The 13,311-nt window shown below is 46.8% G+C and overlaps 2 protein-coding genes across 5 annotated transcripts in view; one reads left to right on the top strand and one right to left on the bottom strand.

Annotated features, from left to right (window-relative positions):
- Window positions 1-174: 174 nt before the first annotated feature.
- On the bottom strand, window positions 175-6,115 carry Sara (Smad anchor for receptor activation). Of its 2 annotated transcripts, none has more exons than XM_032436027.2 (9): window positions 6,009-6,115; window positions 5,647-5,727; window positions 4,793-5,583; window positions 3,188-4,733; window positions 2,762-3,037; window positions 1,692-2,703; window positions 1,506-1,626; window positions 1,003-1,167; window positions 175-936 (listed from the first exon to the last, which is right to left on the bottom strand). In XM_032436027.2, the coding sequence occupies exons 2-9, from the start codon at window positions 5,699-5,701 to the stop codon at window positions 784-786; spliced, it is 4,119 nt and encodes a 1,372-aa protein (XP_032291918.1). In that variant the 5' UTR covers window positions 5,702-5,727; window positions 6,009-6,115; the 3' UTR covers window positions 175-783. The 2 variants fall into 2 exon arrangements, with proteins under 2 accessions (XP_032291918.1, XP_002050724.2); XM_002050688.4 differs by having other exon boundaries at window positions 3,188-4,742; window positions 6,009-6,114.
- A 129-nt stretch (window positions 6,116-6,244) lies between these two features.
- Window positions 6,245-13,311, top strand: part of Sdc (Syndecan) — a 132,064-nt gene continuing 124,997 nt past the window's right edge. Inside the window, exons 1-2 of one of the 3 annotated variants that reach the window (XM_070210105.1) lie at window positions 6,245-6,394; window positions 7,376-7,743. In XM_070210105.1, coding sequence (XP_070066206.1) covers window positions 7,624-7,743 — 120 coding nt within the window. In that variant the 5' untranslated portion in view covers window positions 6,245-6,394; window positions 7,376-7,623. The remainder of the gene's footprint in view (window positions 6,395-7,375; window positions 7,744-13,311) is intronic. The other 2 variants (XM_070210106.1, XM_070210104.1) reach the window with 2 other exon arrangements.

The following is a 13,311-nucleotide window of genomic DNA, read 5'->3' as shown; positions in this document are numbered from 1 at the left end:
AAATGGAACAGAAAATTAAATAAACAATTATCACAATAATTTAACAACCAAAATTGCGTTTCACTTTACGGGTTATGGTTCAGTCATTATAAAACAATCATTTTTATATATCCAATTGCATCTATACAAAACTTATAATTCCCAAATGGTTTTAGATTAAAACAAACAATACAATTTGAAACACAAACCGATTTTAACAGTTATATATAGTCGTTATTTATATTCAAATCGAAAATATACAGGAATATAATAAAGCACATCATATACAAATATGTTTTGATTTTACAATACAAGATTGAGAAAAATAAAAAAAACACTTTTGAACGTGAAAAGGCTGCCAAACGCTGTCACAGATTATTATACAAACATTGTAAAATTACAAAAATGTTTGCGTCGGCTCGTCAAGGAGAGGGGGCGCTAGGCGAGAGCGGGCGGAGGGGAATAAAAACCAAAAAAAAAAAAAAAAACACCCATGATATATATATTTATCATGTACTAATTATATATATATACACAGTAACTGCGCCATCAAACGATCCCATTGCAGCCGGCGAAGAATAGGTATTGCGATAAGCTGGGGGAGGGCGGGGAGCAACACATGATCACTTTATAGGCTTACGTAGCTAGAGGCTTGTTTAGAAATGTGTGAAAGTATTCAGCTGTATTGTATAGCATTATTATCTGTTCCATACTCGGGTAGTAAGGGAGGGGGGGGAGGCGGTGTGTTTCCATAAAGTACTAGTACCAGCAATTGCACTAAGGCTCCAGCGAGAGAATTGCATATTAGGCGTTTAATATATAGAAAACTAGCTCCAATATAATAGGATCCTGAATGCCAGACGATTCGCCATGCAGCGTGGCTATCAGATGATTATCGAGCGCATTCATATAAATCGGTGGCAGCTTAGCACCACGTGCGCCCGCCTCATAGCCGACCTGTTAACAATTTGAACATCTGTTAATTATCAGCCAACTATGTGGTTAGATTGTGGTTGAGCTTACGTTCTCCTGGTCCAGTGTGGCTCGCAGTGCCAGCTTATTGATGCCCGCTGCGGCGAGCAGATCTAGGAATGGTAACAGCGCCATTGAAGCGCTTCTGGCCAGCTGCTCGGCGATGCGCGTGATGTCCGCATAGTTGGTGCCATTTGTGGCATACCAATCCTCGCACTGTCAAACGAAAGCAGAGAAATGTGAGCTTAAGTTTAATCTTGGTGTGCAGGGATGAGCTTTAAGCAATCTTCTTTGAGTGCAGCAAATGTAAATTTTGAGCTTTAAGAGAGCTTAATTGATAACCATCAGCTAAAAGCCTTGTTAAAGCTTTGTTAACAAGAGCTTTTTGAGCTTTAATAGTAATTAGTTTAAGCTAATTAAAGCTTGAGTTCTTAGGGAGTTTGTTTATGCACAGAAAATTGTCTTAAAGAGCTTTAAGCTGTTTAAAGTGCCATTAAGCTCTCTGCCCGCATATCATGTGCTTTGAAAGCTTCTTAAATAATCGAGTTACGCACTTTGACAATAAAAATATCGCTCAAACGTATCGCATAATTGGTATTGGAATAGTTAAAGCTGGCATGCACACGCATATTGGCCACACCATCCATGGGCTTGTCATCTATGGGCGACTTGACGCTGCAAAACATAAGAAAATATAAATCAGATTAGTTGAGAGACTCGAAACCGATTTGACAACTTACCCCACATTGATCTCGCGATCATTATCCACCCACTTGATGCTGACAATTTCGCTTTGCTCCTCGCTGGCCGCGATGGGCCCACAGACGATGTCGATGTCGGTTTGATTGCGCAGCGCTTGACGCACCTCCTCCATTTTGGCTGGCATAATTTGGACCATGAGCCCGTCCTCGACAATGCTGCACTTGCCAGACAGGCCGCTGCTGCTCTTGAGCGCCTCGTTGAGCACAAAGAAACTGGCGCCCGTTATCTTTCTGGGCTGGCCCTGTATATTGATCGCCTGCGTGGAATAGGCATACATCTCGGACCGATCATCGTTGATGTTCTGCATGCAAACCAAATGACCGTCGGCCACTTTCGAGAAGTTGCCGGCAAATGCAAGTATATGATCCGTGGCATTGTTAATGGCCTTGATGACATCCGTTTGGCGATAGCGTGGTATAATCACCGTCGTCTGCCGCTCCTCCATGTGTATGTAGAGGCCACGTATGGCCGGCAGGGAGTACGTGTAGTTGCGAAAATCCACCAGAAAATTGATAATCGTCTGGGCTATCTCCCCATAGACAGACTCACGATTGCGCACCGAGATCAGCGGGCAAGGATAGTAGCGATACTGTGCGCCCAGGCGAAGTATGAGCCGCAGCGGCAACACCTTGGCCCAGGGCACCTCGTGCCGATGGATCAGCACGGCCACCAGATACGGATTATCCGGCACAATGACGCCCTGCAGGCACTGATATGTCGGCCTAATGTAGATGAAGCCGCCGTGCTCGCGCGAGCCCAGAAAGTTGGCGCTGCGTGGACTGGTAAAGGCCAGCTCCTGGGTGCTGGAACGTGCATGCTCTGCCTCCACATAGACCTCGTACAGATGCTGGAATATATCGCGCGGCACTGTCGGACCGCCAGCTGCAGGCGGCGGCTTGATTTCCAGCAGTATGATCAGCTCATCGTTGCCCACATGATGCAGACCCGATGTGGTAAAGTTCAGCACCCAGCGATTCATGCAGCAGCTCACTGCAAGAATTCAAAGGATTAGCTTCAGCTAAGAGGCGCACTCGATTTGGCTACTCACTGTTGACCACCTTGACCAGCACATAGAAATTGTTCTTCACAATGAACTTGAGCGTCTCGCGCTGTAAACGCTCTAAAAGATCCGCATCGTTGCGCACCTCCTTGTATTCCACATCACAGATGTTGTTGCTGTTACCGCTGCTGCTCACACAGATGGGGGGCAGGGCATGCTCCTCGTAGGGTATGAAACAGCCCTGAGCATCGCTGGGTGGCAATTTGCGGGAACGCTGCGGTTCCGTCTTGCGACGCGGCGAGCTTTGCGCTGTATTGCGACCAGCTAAAATAAGAGTAAAAGCAAACATAACATAAATGTGTGAGAATCGCATAGAAAGGCGACATTTAGTAGAGAGAAAGAGAGCGATAGAGAGAGCGAATATAAATTTAAAGCTTTACTCGAGCACAATTTGGTGAACCCTGCACGACTTACCGCTTGTCGCTTGGCTGCCCGCTGAGGCCGCTGTAAGCGTTGCCGCCGCCGCGCTGGGCGGTATGGAGCCACGGAATAGCTGCGCCACCAGACCCATGGTATTGTCAATACTGCTTGCGCTGCCGCCTCCGCTGCTGTTGGCGCCGGGCGTGGGCGGCTTTTGGCCGGCGCCGCTGTTGCTGCGCATCAGGCCGCGACGCGCCTGCTTGGCCTCGCCCCACTGCTGCTCCATGGTGCTGGCCAGCTCGCTGCCGGGTGCAATGCCATCGCTGAACATGACGCTCTTGCGCTTGCGCCCCTTCTTGCTGTCGGAACTGGAGTTCGACGAGCTGCCGTCGGTCTTCTTCAGCACGCCCACGGGCACAATGACGCTGGGCGGCGGAGCACCGGCGGCCGCCACCTGACGATGCGGCGGTATAGTTGAGCAATACTCCATGGGATTATTTGGATTGGGTGAGCGCATCGGCGTCGGCGGCAGCGCAGCCGGCGGTGCGCCCGCATACATATCGGAGACGCCGCCGTTGGCCTGCCGCTCGGTGAGTATCATGAAGCATTGCACGCAGACGCGCGACTCCGGCTCATTGGCGAACTCCAGATGGAACCGTTGCGAACAGCAAACGGAGCAGAGGACCTTGCCGCAGGCGCGACAATGATGCCGCCGCTTGATCATGGTGAACTTCTGCTGGCACTGCATGCACTGGCCGGCCATGTTGTCGGGCACCCAGATGGGCGGCACCTTGCCGAGATTCGCGTGCGGATCACTGTAGCCGACGGCCTCATAGATGGGACTGTCGTCATCCTCATCCTCGGCGCCAGCTGCTGGCGCCGCTGCAGCATTCGACTGCAGCTCTGACTGATCCGCCGCCTGCTCGGCGCCCGGCGGCGGCGTCTGGCCCGCATTCGTCTGGTAGCCGCCGTTCAGATCCAGCGTTTGCGGTCGTTGCGGTCGCTGCTCCTGCGTTTCCAGGGCATCCGTGCCGACGCTCTCCTCGTCATCCTCCAGTTTGCGACCGGACAACGAATCCGTATCGCTGGCCGTGCTGCTGAAGGATGAGGGCAGCTCCTCGGCTGTGGCTGGCGCCGCCTCGTGTGCGCGCAGCTCGGCGAATTCAACTGTGGATGCCTGTGAGAAGTTGTCCACATTCATTTGGTCCGCCGAGTTGGTCTCCTGCTCGGAGAGTATGCGCACCGATTCCTCCTCAGTGACTGGCGATTCGGTGGCGCCATCATCATCCTCGTCGTCGTCGTCATCATCATCGTCATCGTCGTCGTCGTCATCGACCTCAATCATTTCGTGTATCGGGTGCTGGCAGGATTCGGAGGAGGAGCTGGAGGCAGCAGCTGGCTCTGGTTCCACCTCAATATCCACCTCCACCTCCTGCAGCATGCTGTCCAGCTCCGTGTCCGAGATCTCATCCATGGTCGAGCAGAAGGTCAGCGGCTGACTGCGCTTGGCCGCCAGCTCCGCCTGCTGTTCCGGCTGCTGCTGCTCTGCCTGCAGCTGCTCCTGCTGCTGCTGCTCCTCCGCTGCTGTCAAAGTCTCCGGCTGAGGCACCTAACATATTGAGCATTAGGTTTAGCTTGGATATTGCTGCACAGACTTACCGCTGGCAGAATGTCCGTGCCAATGTCCTTGTCGGCGGCAGCACGCGCCTGGCTCTGCGTGTTCAGCTCCGTGCTGCTCTCCTCGGACAGTTCGTTGAGCACCTTGTCCAGGGCCGAGGAGGCGGTCACTTCACAGGGCAATATGGACTGCGATTCTGTTGTGTTGGTATTGGTTAGGGATATGGAGGAGAGACCCATGGCCAAGTCCTCCACAGCAGCCGATGCCTGTTGCTGTTGCTGCTGCTGCTGCGACGGATGCGACTCCGGCGCCGGCTCGCCGTTTGCCTTGGGCGGCAGTTCTAGAGCGCTGGGCTTTTCGCTTTCGGGCGGTGTGCTCAGCTCCTGTTCGTCCGAGTTGCTCACAGCGCCCGGCGATGGACCCGAGGAGAAGGTAGAACAGGAGGAGGTGGTCAGCGATTCGGTCGAGACGTTCAGCTCAGCGGCTTCCTTCAGCTGCTTGGCCTGCGACTCGCTAAACTTGTTAATGTCCTCGTGCCGGGCCAGCTCCTCCTCCTCCTCCTCGTACTCCTCCTGCTCGGGCGGCTGCTCCTCCTGCTGCGCTGCCCGCGCTGCCTGCCCCTCTGCCGTCCAGTCGTAGCTCTCGTGCGCCTGCAGCTCCGTGGCCAGCGACTGGACATTGTTGCGGTAATCGTTGAGGCTGTTGAACACCTGAGAGACGCCCACAAAGTTTTTGGCTGCGCCCGCGCTGCCATCGCCCATGGGGCGTGACTCGCCGCCCACACTTACAGTTGCCGCCGCGGCCGTTGCATTGCGGCTCAGCTGCTCGTCCGCTGCAAGAGTTAATTGTTAATCAAAATATGTGCACAGTTGGCGGCAGGTGGGATTGGGCGCACCTTTAAGCTCAGCTTCCAGATTGTCCAGGACCTGATCGATGTCCACCAGATCCATAGTAACTAGTCGGCTAGCATTTAAGCCTGAAACGAAAGACGTAATAGACGTTGAGAGCAGCTTGTTTTGGGTGAAAATTTTTCGCAAAGTGCGTGGGCGGACGGTGGAATGAATAGCGGGGTAGGGGGGATGGCTATTGGAATTGCTGAGGGGGAACGAACGTTCCCAGCAGAGACGCAAAAACAAGACAACAGAGCAAATAATGATTCATAGCGCTAATAGATGCGAGCTGCGTTGGCTGTCGATCAATTGTCTTATCAGTGTTTACGCTGCACATCCATTTTCGGTTGCAAATTATTGGAATTACCTTATTTACCCACTTCTTTTTGTTTAATTTTTCTTGCAAAATATGTTCGAAATGATTGAGCAGTCTGACCGTATTGCGATAAGGGATAAACGACAACTACAGATGAGCAGCTATGTTAAGCACCATGCATTAACATGCATTTTGGTATTGTTAAGGTGATTTTTAGTAATACCAAAAGTGTAGACCATGGTCTGCCCACCAAGTGCAGACGCTGTTAGTTAACATAGCCCGCTAACATTAGTCGAAAAAAAACCGTTGAAGGTGTCGGACGCGGGAGTATTGCGCGTTGTCAGTTCAAGTGTAAAGAAATTTAACAATTTGTTACAACGAATTTGTTGTAATTGTAATAAATAATGCGGCATACGATGTGCAATTAAATAAATAAGGTGCCTATTAGCGCAAACGGTTGAATTCGTGCGAAACACAAGCCAAAATATAAATGAAATATTTCGTTTAGTGAAGCAAACGCAAACAAGCAAAAGTAAAAGAAGAAAAACATAAAGAAGCCGCCACCGCTATGAACTGTGTCTCTCACTGTATGTGTGTGTGTGTGTGTACGCGACGAGCGCGCCTGTGTTTGTTGCGTGTATGCATGTGTGTGTGTATGAGTTGTCTGTGCGTGTAGGTAGTGGTGTGTATGGTGGGCGGAAAATCAAGTTAAAGCGCCCTCTACGCAAAACAAATTGCAGCTAAAAACGTTTTCGTTTCACACATTTAAATGCAAAAGCATTTGTATTTATTTGTTGTATTTATGTGCTTGCTGCTATTGTAATTTAGTTCTATGCTCAGCAACACACACACACACACACACACACGCACACACATAGACAAACGCTCAGGCAGCCATTCGCTGCTGCTGCGCTGCTGCCTCTGCTGGCACCTTTTGGTTGCGCTCTTGTCGCTCCGCTGTCTCATTTTATCATTTTTGTTTTGTTGCGTCTGTCTCTTTGGCTGTGCCTTTGGCCAGCTGCTTCGTGCAGTAATCTTGTTGTTTATTCTCTTTTGCGCTCTGCTCGCGCACACCTCCCAACCGCGGCCGCCTCTGCCGTTAGTTGCTTTGATTTAGCCGCGCGCGCACTAAAAATTGCTGTTAATTATTGAAAATTAAATGAATAAATGTGTTATTGATGATAGTCTATCTCTCGCTCGCTCTCTCTCTCTCTCTGGCACACACACACACACATGTGTTCGCAGCGCGCAATTGAATTGTTTTTATACGCGTTTTGTTTGAAATTCAATTGATAAATCGCGAATGCTTGTTCCATTGCCAAAATGTTTCAGTGCCTGTGTCTGTATATATATCATATATGAAAGCATAAATGAAATTTAAAGCGCGTGTTTTATTTAATTCATTTTTTATTGATCAGCGTGTACCAGTTTCTAAATTGCATTTACAAAATATACACAAAAATTTTTCAATAAAAAAAAAAATCTAAACAAACGCAATCGAATTCAAGAAATCGTTTTTGCTAAGCTCTTTATGCTGCCAATCGCCGCTAAATAAACAAATCTGGCATCAATTTCTCGACAACTGCTGCCGCTGCAACAACCCAACAACAACAACAACAGCAACAGCAACAACAATAACAACGCCGCCATCACCCACGCCAGTAAAATGAAATCAAAGCTGAAAGCTGCGCAGCTGACGTCGCCGTTGTCCAGCAACGGTAAATGGATGCTGGTCTCAGCGCTGCTGTTAGTTCTGCTGGTGGCCGCCACCCAAGCAGCTGAAGAGGTAAGTGCCAATTGAAAATAAGCGGAAATGGAACACCCGATCTTAATCGTAGGCAATTAAAGTGCGAACAGTTAAGTGGGAAGACAATTTTAACAGAATTGAGTTGAAATAAAACAAATAATACATTTCTAAAAATAACATGACAAGAACTAAGAGAGGCTGGAATGCAACAGATCGCTAGCATAACAGAGCTGTATACGCACTCTCTTTTGCTGTTAACCAAACATTTTTATGATCGATTTTTAATTTGCGAGGCTAACTTTTAAGTAATTACGAATTCATTAGGAATTTTTTAACCTGTAACGGTTTCAGTTGATTTTAGTTATATTTTATTTATGTAAATTGGATGTGGTACAGCGTAAATAATTGAATTATCACGAAACGTTGAAAACCAAGTATTTTCCTTGGTATATAAAACAATCTTTTCGCCTGCCCTTCAGTTTGTGGTATGCGAATAGTTTTTATTCGAAAATACTCGCTTCGCAGAGTTGCCAGATTTTGAATATTTTAGCAGTGCTGCCGGGTTTTGTTGCTTCGGTTTAAAATAACAAAAATTATTCAAAGTCCTGCAAAATGTTTATAGAAATGATGCAATTTGAATAGTCAATTGTGCTATAGTTTATCTTACAGGGTATTACAGGGTATGCCAGACTACAGGGTATTTTCTAGTCGACGGCATGCTTAGTTTACTCCAAATCCATTGAGCTGCTGTTTACAGGGTGTCTCTGGGTCGACTAACCACATTCAATTCCATTCCATTTGGAGTTTTACTTATTTTCCCATTTGATTGTTATGAAATTTCCTCTCATCGCAAACAGTTTGAATTCAATTTCTTGAGATTATGAACTACTTTAACCTCAAGTTGACCGCCTATTTCGCACCTGCCGTCGCCCCCACACCCCCCCCCCCCCTGCTCACTTAGCCTGGCGCTTTGCAAGCTGTTGTTTGCGGCTTGAGGTTTGCTTATTGCATTGCCAGCTGCTGTCTCTTTTCAATATCCCCCCCTCCCCCCCCTCTCTCTCTCTCTCTCTCTCTCCCAAGGCTTTTCCCATTCGCTATTTGCATTTGCCACTTAGTATGCAAAATAACAGAGAAATCTCTGAACTCTACCGCAAACTAATCAATATATGTTTATATGTATGTGTGTATGTATGTATGTGTGTATGTATGTATGTATTTGTCTCTATGTAACAATGCGCACTTTTTGGCTGTCTGGCAACGCTTGATGATATTGATGACACGATAATGAAGAGTGCAAGATGCTGTAAAAAGACATTAAAAGCGTCTGCATTGCTGCAGCGCATAAATATGGCAACATGTGCACATGTGTGCGTGTGTGCGTGTGTGCGTGTGTGTGAGTGTGTGTGCGTTATTCTGTGATGAATGTTGCACTCGCATACGCATTGCCCATAAGCGACTTATGCTTCATCTGCCTCTTCTCCTCCTTCTCTTTCTCCTTCTGCTCCTTCTCATTGTGAGCGTTGATCGTTTGCCAAAGTGTTGGCAAAAGGCATCCGGCTGTTGCCAATTGCAGTAGCCAGTTTTGTTTGTTTGTTTGTTTCACTGTTTGTGTGACTTATTGGCCCAAAATGTGCACACACAACTCACACACACACACACACACTTGCTCATACACATAAATAGTACATTGGCCCGTTTCGACTCGACCACTAGGCGCTGCTGTTGTTGCTGCTGTTGTTGTTGTTGTTGTTGTTGTAGTTGTCTTGTTTATCGTTCCGGTCCGGTCCAGTCTCGCCCGTTCCATTGCGTTCTCCTTTTTGTCTGTTTGTCACTTGTTTTTGCCAAAATTGGCCAAGTTGCGGTTATGGCTGAAGCTCTTCATCTGCTGCTTCTGCTTTTCTTTGCAGTTGCTGTTGTTGTTGCTGTTGTTGTTGTTGTTTATGCTACTCCTCGCCAAAAACATTTTAAGAACGTGCACAGTAAACCTGATGAAGAGCTACAAGCAGCCGGCAAGCAGAGAGAGAGAGAGAGAGAGAGAGAGCGAGCAAGAGCAAGAGTTCGAGTGTGGTCAGAGTTTTTGAGTGTGCAGGATAATGTAATGATTTGTGTGCGAAAGCGGACAGACAACAACACAAACACACACACGCACACATATGTCGCACAGGGAATGAGCAAGAGAGTGAGAGAGAGAGAGATGGAGGGGGGGGGGGGGGGCAGCCGCCGCCTGCTGCTTCTTTCTACACCCACAATACAAAGTTTTGTTTTTGGCTCGTTTACGCATTTGCGCTCATTAGCATTATTGGCATGTGTCGTGTTCGTGACATTGAGCGAGAGCAACACATTGCGGGAGAGTGAGAGCGCGCGTTCGAGTAGTGGGAGAGAGTGAGTTAGAAAATAACGGTGCGTTTAGAGGTGACCAGCCGCGCGTAATGCGGATTTGGCTCATCTTTGGCACATCTTCACGTGCTGTGCAACGGGTCTGTTAATGTGCTTGTGTTTATGGATTTCTGGGAAGGCATTTGTTTGGGCCAGACACGAACGCACAGCGATAAAGTGGCTTATATTGTCAATATTGTGGGTTTTTCTTCTTTTTTTTTTTTGATTTTCTTGTTTGGCCTGCCCGATGCTAGGGCTGTGCCATGATAACATGCAGGTAGCGAAATCAGCTGTTTGACACGCTGACGTCACTTTTATTTTGAGGTACATTTTAGCAGCGTTGCTAATAAATATATATTTCTTACGGCGTACACATCAGCTTAACGACACTTAATTCATTCTCACTCATTACACACCTATACCAATACCAGTTGCAGCTATTTCACTCGCACGCTCGTCTCAATTACTCACACATGCGTGTGCGTGTGTGTGTGTGTGTGTGTGTGTTGCTATGCACACTCGTCTTGCATTTAATAAGCAGTTGTTGCTGCTTGCACTTTGCTACTTGCTCTCACCTTCGCTGGCGTCGCGCTCATTGACGCCGAAAACGTAAACGCAGTAGACTTTGTTGTTGGCGTCGCCGTCGCCGTCGCCGTCGCTGTTAATGTCAAGATGTTATCAACAGCGTTTGTTGTTTCTTCTTTGAAATGTATTTTGCAAATGTCAACGGTACCAATACACCATTAACATACGCACACGAACTGTACATTTTCTGTTTACATTGCCCTTTAATCTCAGTTCAATTGAAAAGCCCCACAGATAATCAGCGCAAAATGCAATGATGGAAACGTTTTACGTTTTACACAAACGCGAGATAATTACAAAAAGCCTAGCAATCACCTACACACACACACACACACACGCACACACACACACACTTAAAAAACAAGATCACGTTACGAATGTCAGTCAGCGAGTCAAAGAGCAAGCGCTTAAGAGAGCGCGTCTGTGAGAGAGCGCTTGTGCGGATCAATTACACATGTTGTCTGACATGTGCATAAAAACAAAATCCAATTAGTAAATTTTTACATGTCAAGACAACATAAAAGCAAAGGCAATTGCAACAAAACCCAAAGGGTTGCCGCAAATAAACCAAAAGCAAAAACATTTGCGGCATCCGCGCAGCAGGCAACAGTCGAAATGTGAGGGCGCGATTACAACAGAGCGAAAGAGAGAGGGAGAGAGAGAGAGTTGTAAGAGAGCGAGCGAGGTACAGCATAAAAATGTGTGTGCAGGCGGCGAAATAAACACAACACAGCAGTAAACGAGCATAAAATGTAAATGTGTGTGTGAGTCAGTGTTGGTAGGCAGCAGACAAAGTTGAAGAAAAGAAGACAGCGACAAACGACGTCTCGGCGTGGTGGAGTTTTGTGTAGCTCCAACAGCAGCGTCAGTGGCAGCGACGCAAGCAGCAAAGTTGAGGGCTGTTGCTGCCTGCTGTTGTTGTTGTTGTTGGTTGGCTCTCGTTTTGCTTTGGTTGAAATTCAGTTTCTGCTGAGGTAAACAACACACAGTCGTGGCAAAGGCGGAGGCAGGGCCAGACCTGGCCGTGCCGGCAGTTTCAAGACCTGAGCGTAGACAGACCAAACAAGCAGATTGAACTGCTGCCGTCGTCGCCGTCCGTCGCTGCCTGCAAGAAGGGTAACGCAATGTCAATAATCATGCGTTGTTGCCGCTTTTCATTGTCGTTGTTGTTGTTGTTGTTGCTGTTTCATATGTTCGACTTGGGCTTGTTTCATTTTGCGGTTTGCTTGCGACAAGTTGTATCTCTGCGCTCGACGCCTCTTCCTATCGCGCTCCTTCTCTTTTTGGTTCTTGCAATATACATGCGTCCGTCCGTCCGTGCGTGCGTGCGTGCGTGCATGTTTGTATGTATGTATGTATGTGTTGTGTGTTTTACTGCTTTATTGGTTTTAAAAATTTTTTATTTCTGTTGTCCCACTGCGGATTTTAGTAGCTGTTTCCTCTGCGCTGAACACTATATGTATGTATGTATGTGAATGTGTTGGCATGTGTGCGTGTATTTTTAGGTTAATATATTAACTGCAATTTTCTTTGTTCAATGGCCGGGCATATGGCATATGGTGTATAAATTCTGCTCATGCCACTTCTATATAATTTACACTTGATTTGTTTACTGCGCATTGAGTTTATTTTTGTGTTTTAATTGCAAAAAATAGCGGCACACACACACACACACACGTACACGCACACGCACACATACATACGCCCCACACACTGCTCTTCAATTGGTTTGTCTTTGTGGCCTTTTCTCATTGACGCAAATCGCGCGTAAAATATTTTGTTATGCTGATTTTTGTTGCTTCCTCTTATGCGCGCTCTCTCGCTCTGGCTCTCTCGCTGCGACAGCCCTTCGGCCCCTGCTGTTGGCTGTATGGTGCGTATTTCCTGTGTGTGTCGTTTATTGTTGTTGCATTTTTGCTAGTTTATTTTATTTTATATTTTCTTTTTACTTCTCGGCTTTGTGCTTGTGTTTGCATATCATTAACATGGAAAACGTAAGCCGCAAACAATACCAAAAAAAAAAAAAAGAGTTAGCAGCCCACGCGGCAGCTGAGACAGCTGCACTTTTGACTCACACACACACACACACACGCACGCACACGGACACAGATAAACCCACGCACTTGCATACTTGTATAATTATGCAGTATTTTTATTTTGTTTTTGTTTCGTTTTCACTCTTTTTTTTTTTTTTTGTGATGTTTTCGATGCTTTTCCAATCAACTTTTCACACAATTTTCAGCTGCTGCTCATTCTTTTTCTTGTCTCTTTTTGTGACTTCTTTCCATTTTGGTTTGTTGTTAGCTGCACATTTTATGCCATGTTTCGCCCCTCACCCCCTCTGCCTGATTCCGTATATTTGTTGATTGCCCACGCAAACGCCGACGCAAATTCTTTGAATCAAACATAAACACGTTCCCCCCATGCAATTTGTTTACACATTCAAATTTATACTTTATTGTTTAATGGCAGCAAAAGAAAAAAGAAAAGAAAATTCCATTTTTGAATGTTTTCACTTGAGGTTTTCCTGTGAGATGCCTGTGGCTCATAATTTTAAACAATATTTTTATTGGCTTATTTTTCATTAACTGTACACTGTGTATAATAATATAATATCGAGTAATATTTTAGGAATTTTCTCTTTAG

This window comes from Drosophila virilis, chromosome 5, assembly GCF_030788295.1.
Source record: "Drosophila virilis strain 15010-1051.87 chromosome 5, Dvir_AGI_RSII-ME, whole genome shotgun sequence".
Lineage (NCBI taxonomy): Eukaryota > Metazoa > Arthropoda > Insecta > Diptera > Drosophilidae > Drosophila > Drosophila virilis.
This window is presented reverse-complemented; position numbering and strand designations above follow the sequence as displayed.

Excerpts from the sequence above, each read along its gene's own strand:
- Sara (XM_002050688.4), bottom strand. The coding sequence starts at position 5,701 with ATGGATCTGGTGGACATCGATCAGGTCCTGGACAATCTGGAAGCTGAG. Across the intron at positions 1,627-1,691 it reads GATCGCGAGATCAATGTGGG|CGTCAAGTCGCCCATAGATG; the intron begins GTAAGTTGTCAA and ends TATGTTTTGCAG. Across the intron at positions 937-1,002 it reads CCACACTGGACCAGGAGAAC|GTCGGCTATGAGGCGGGCGC; the intron begins GTAAGCTCAACC and ends AATTGTTAACAG.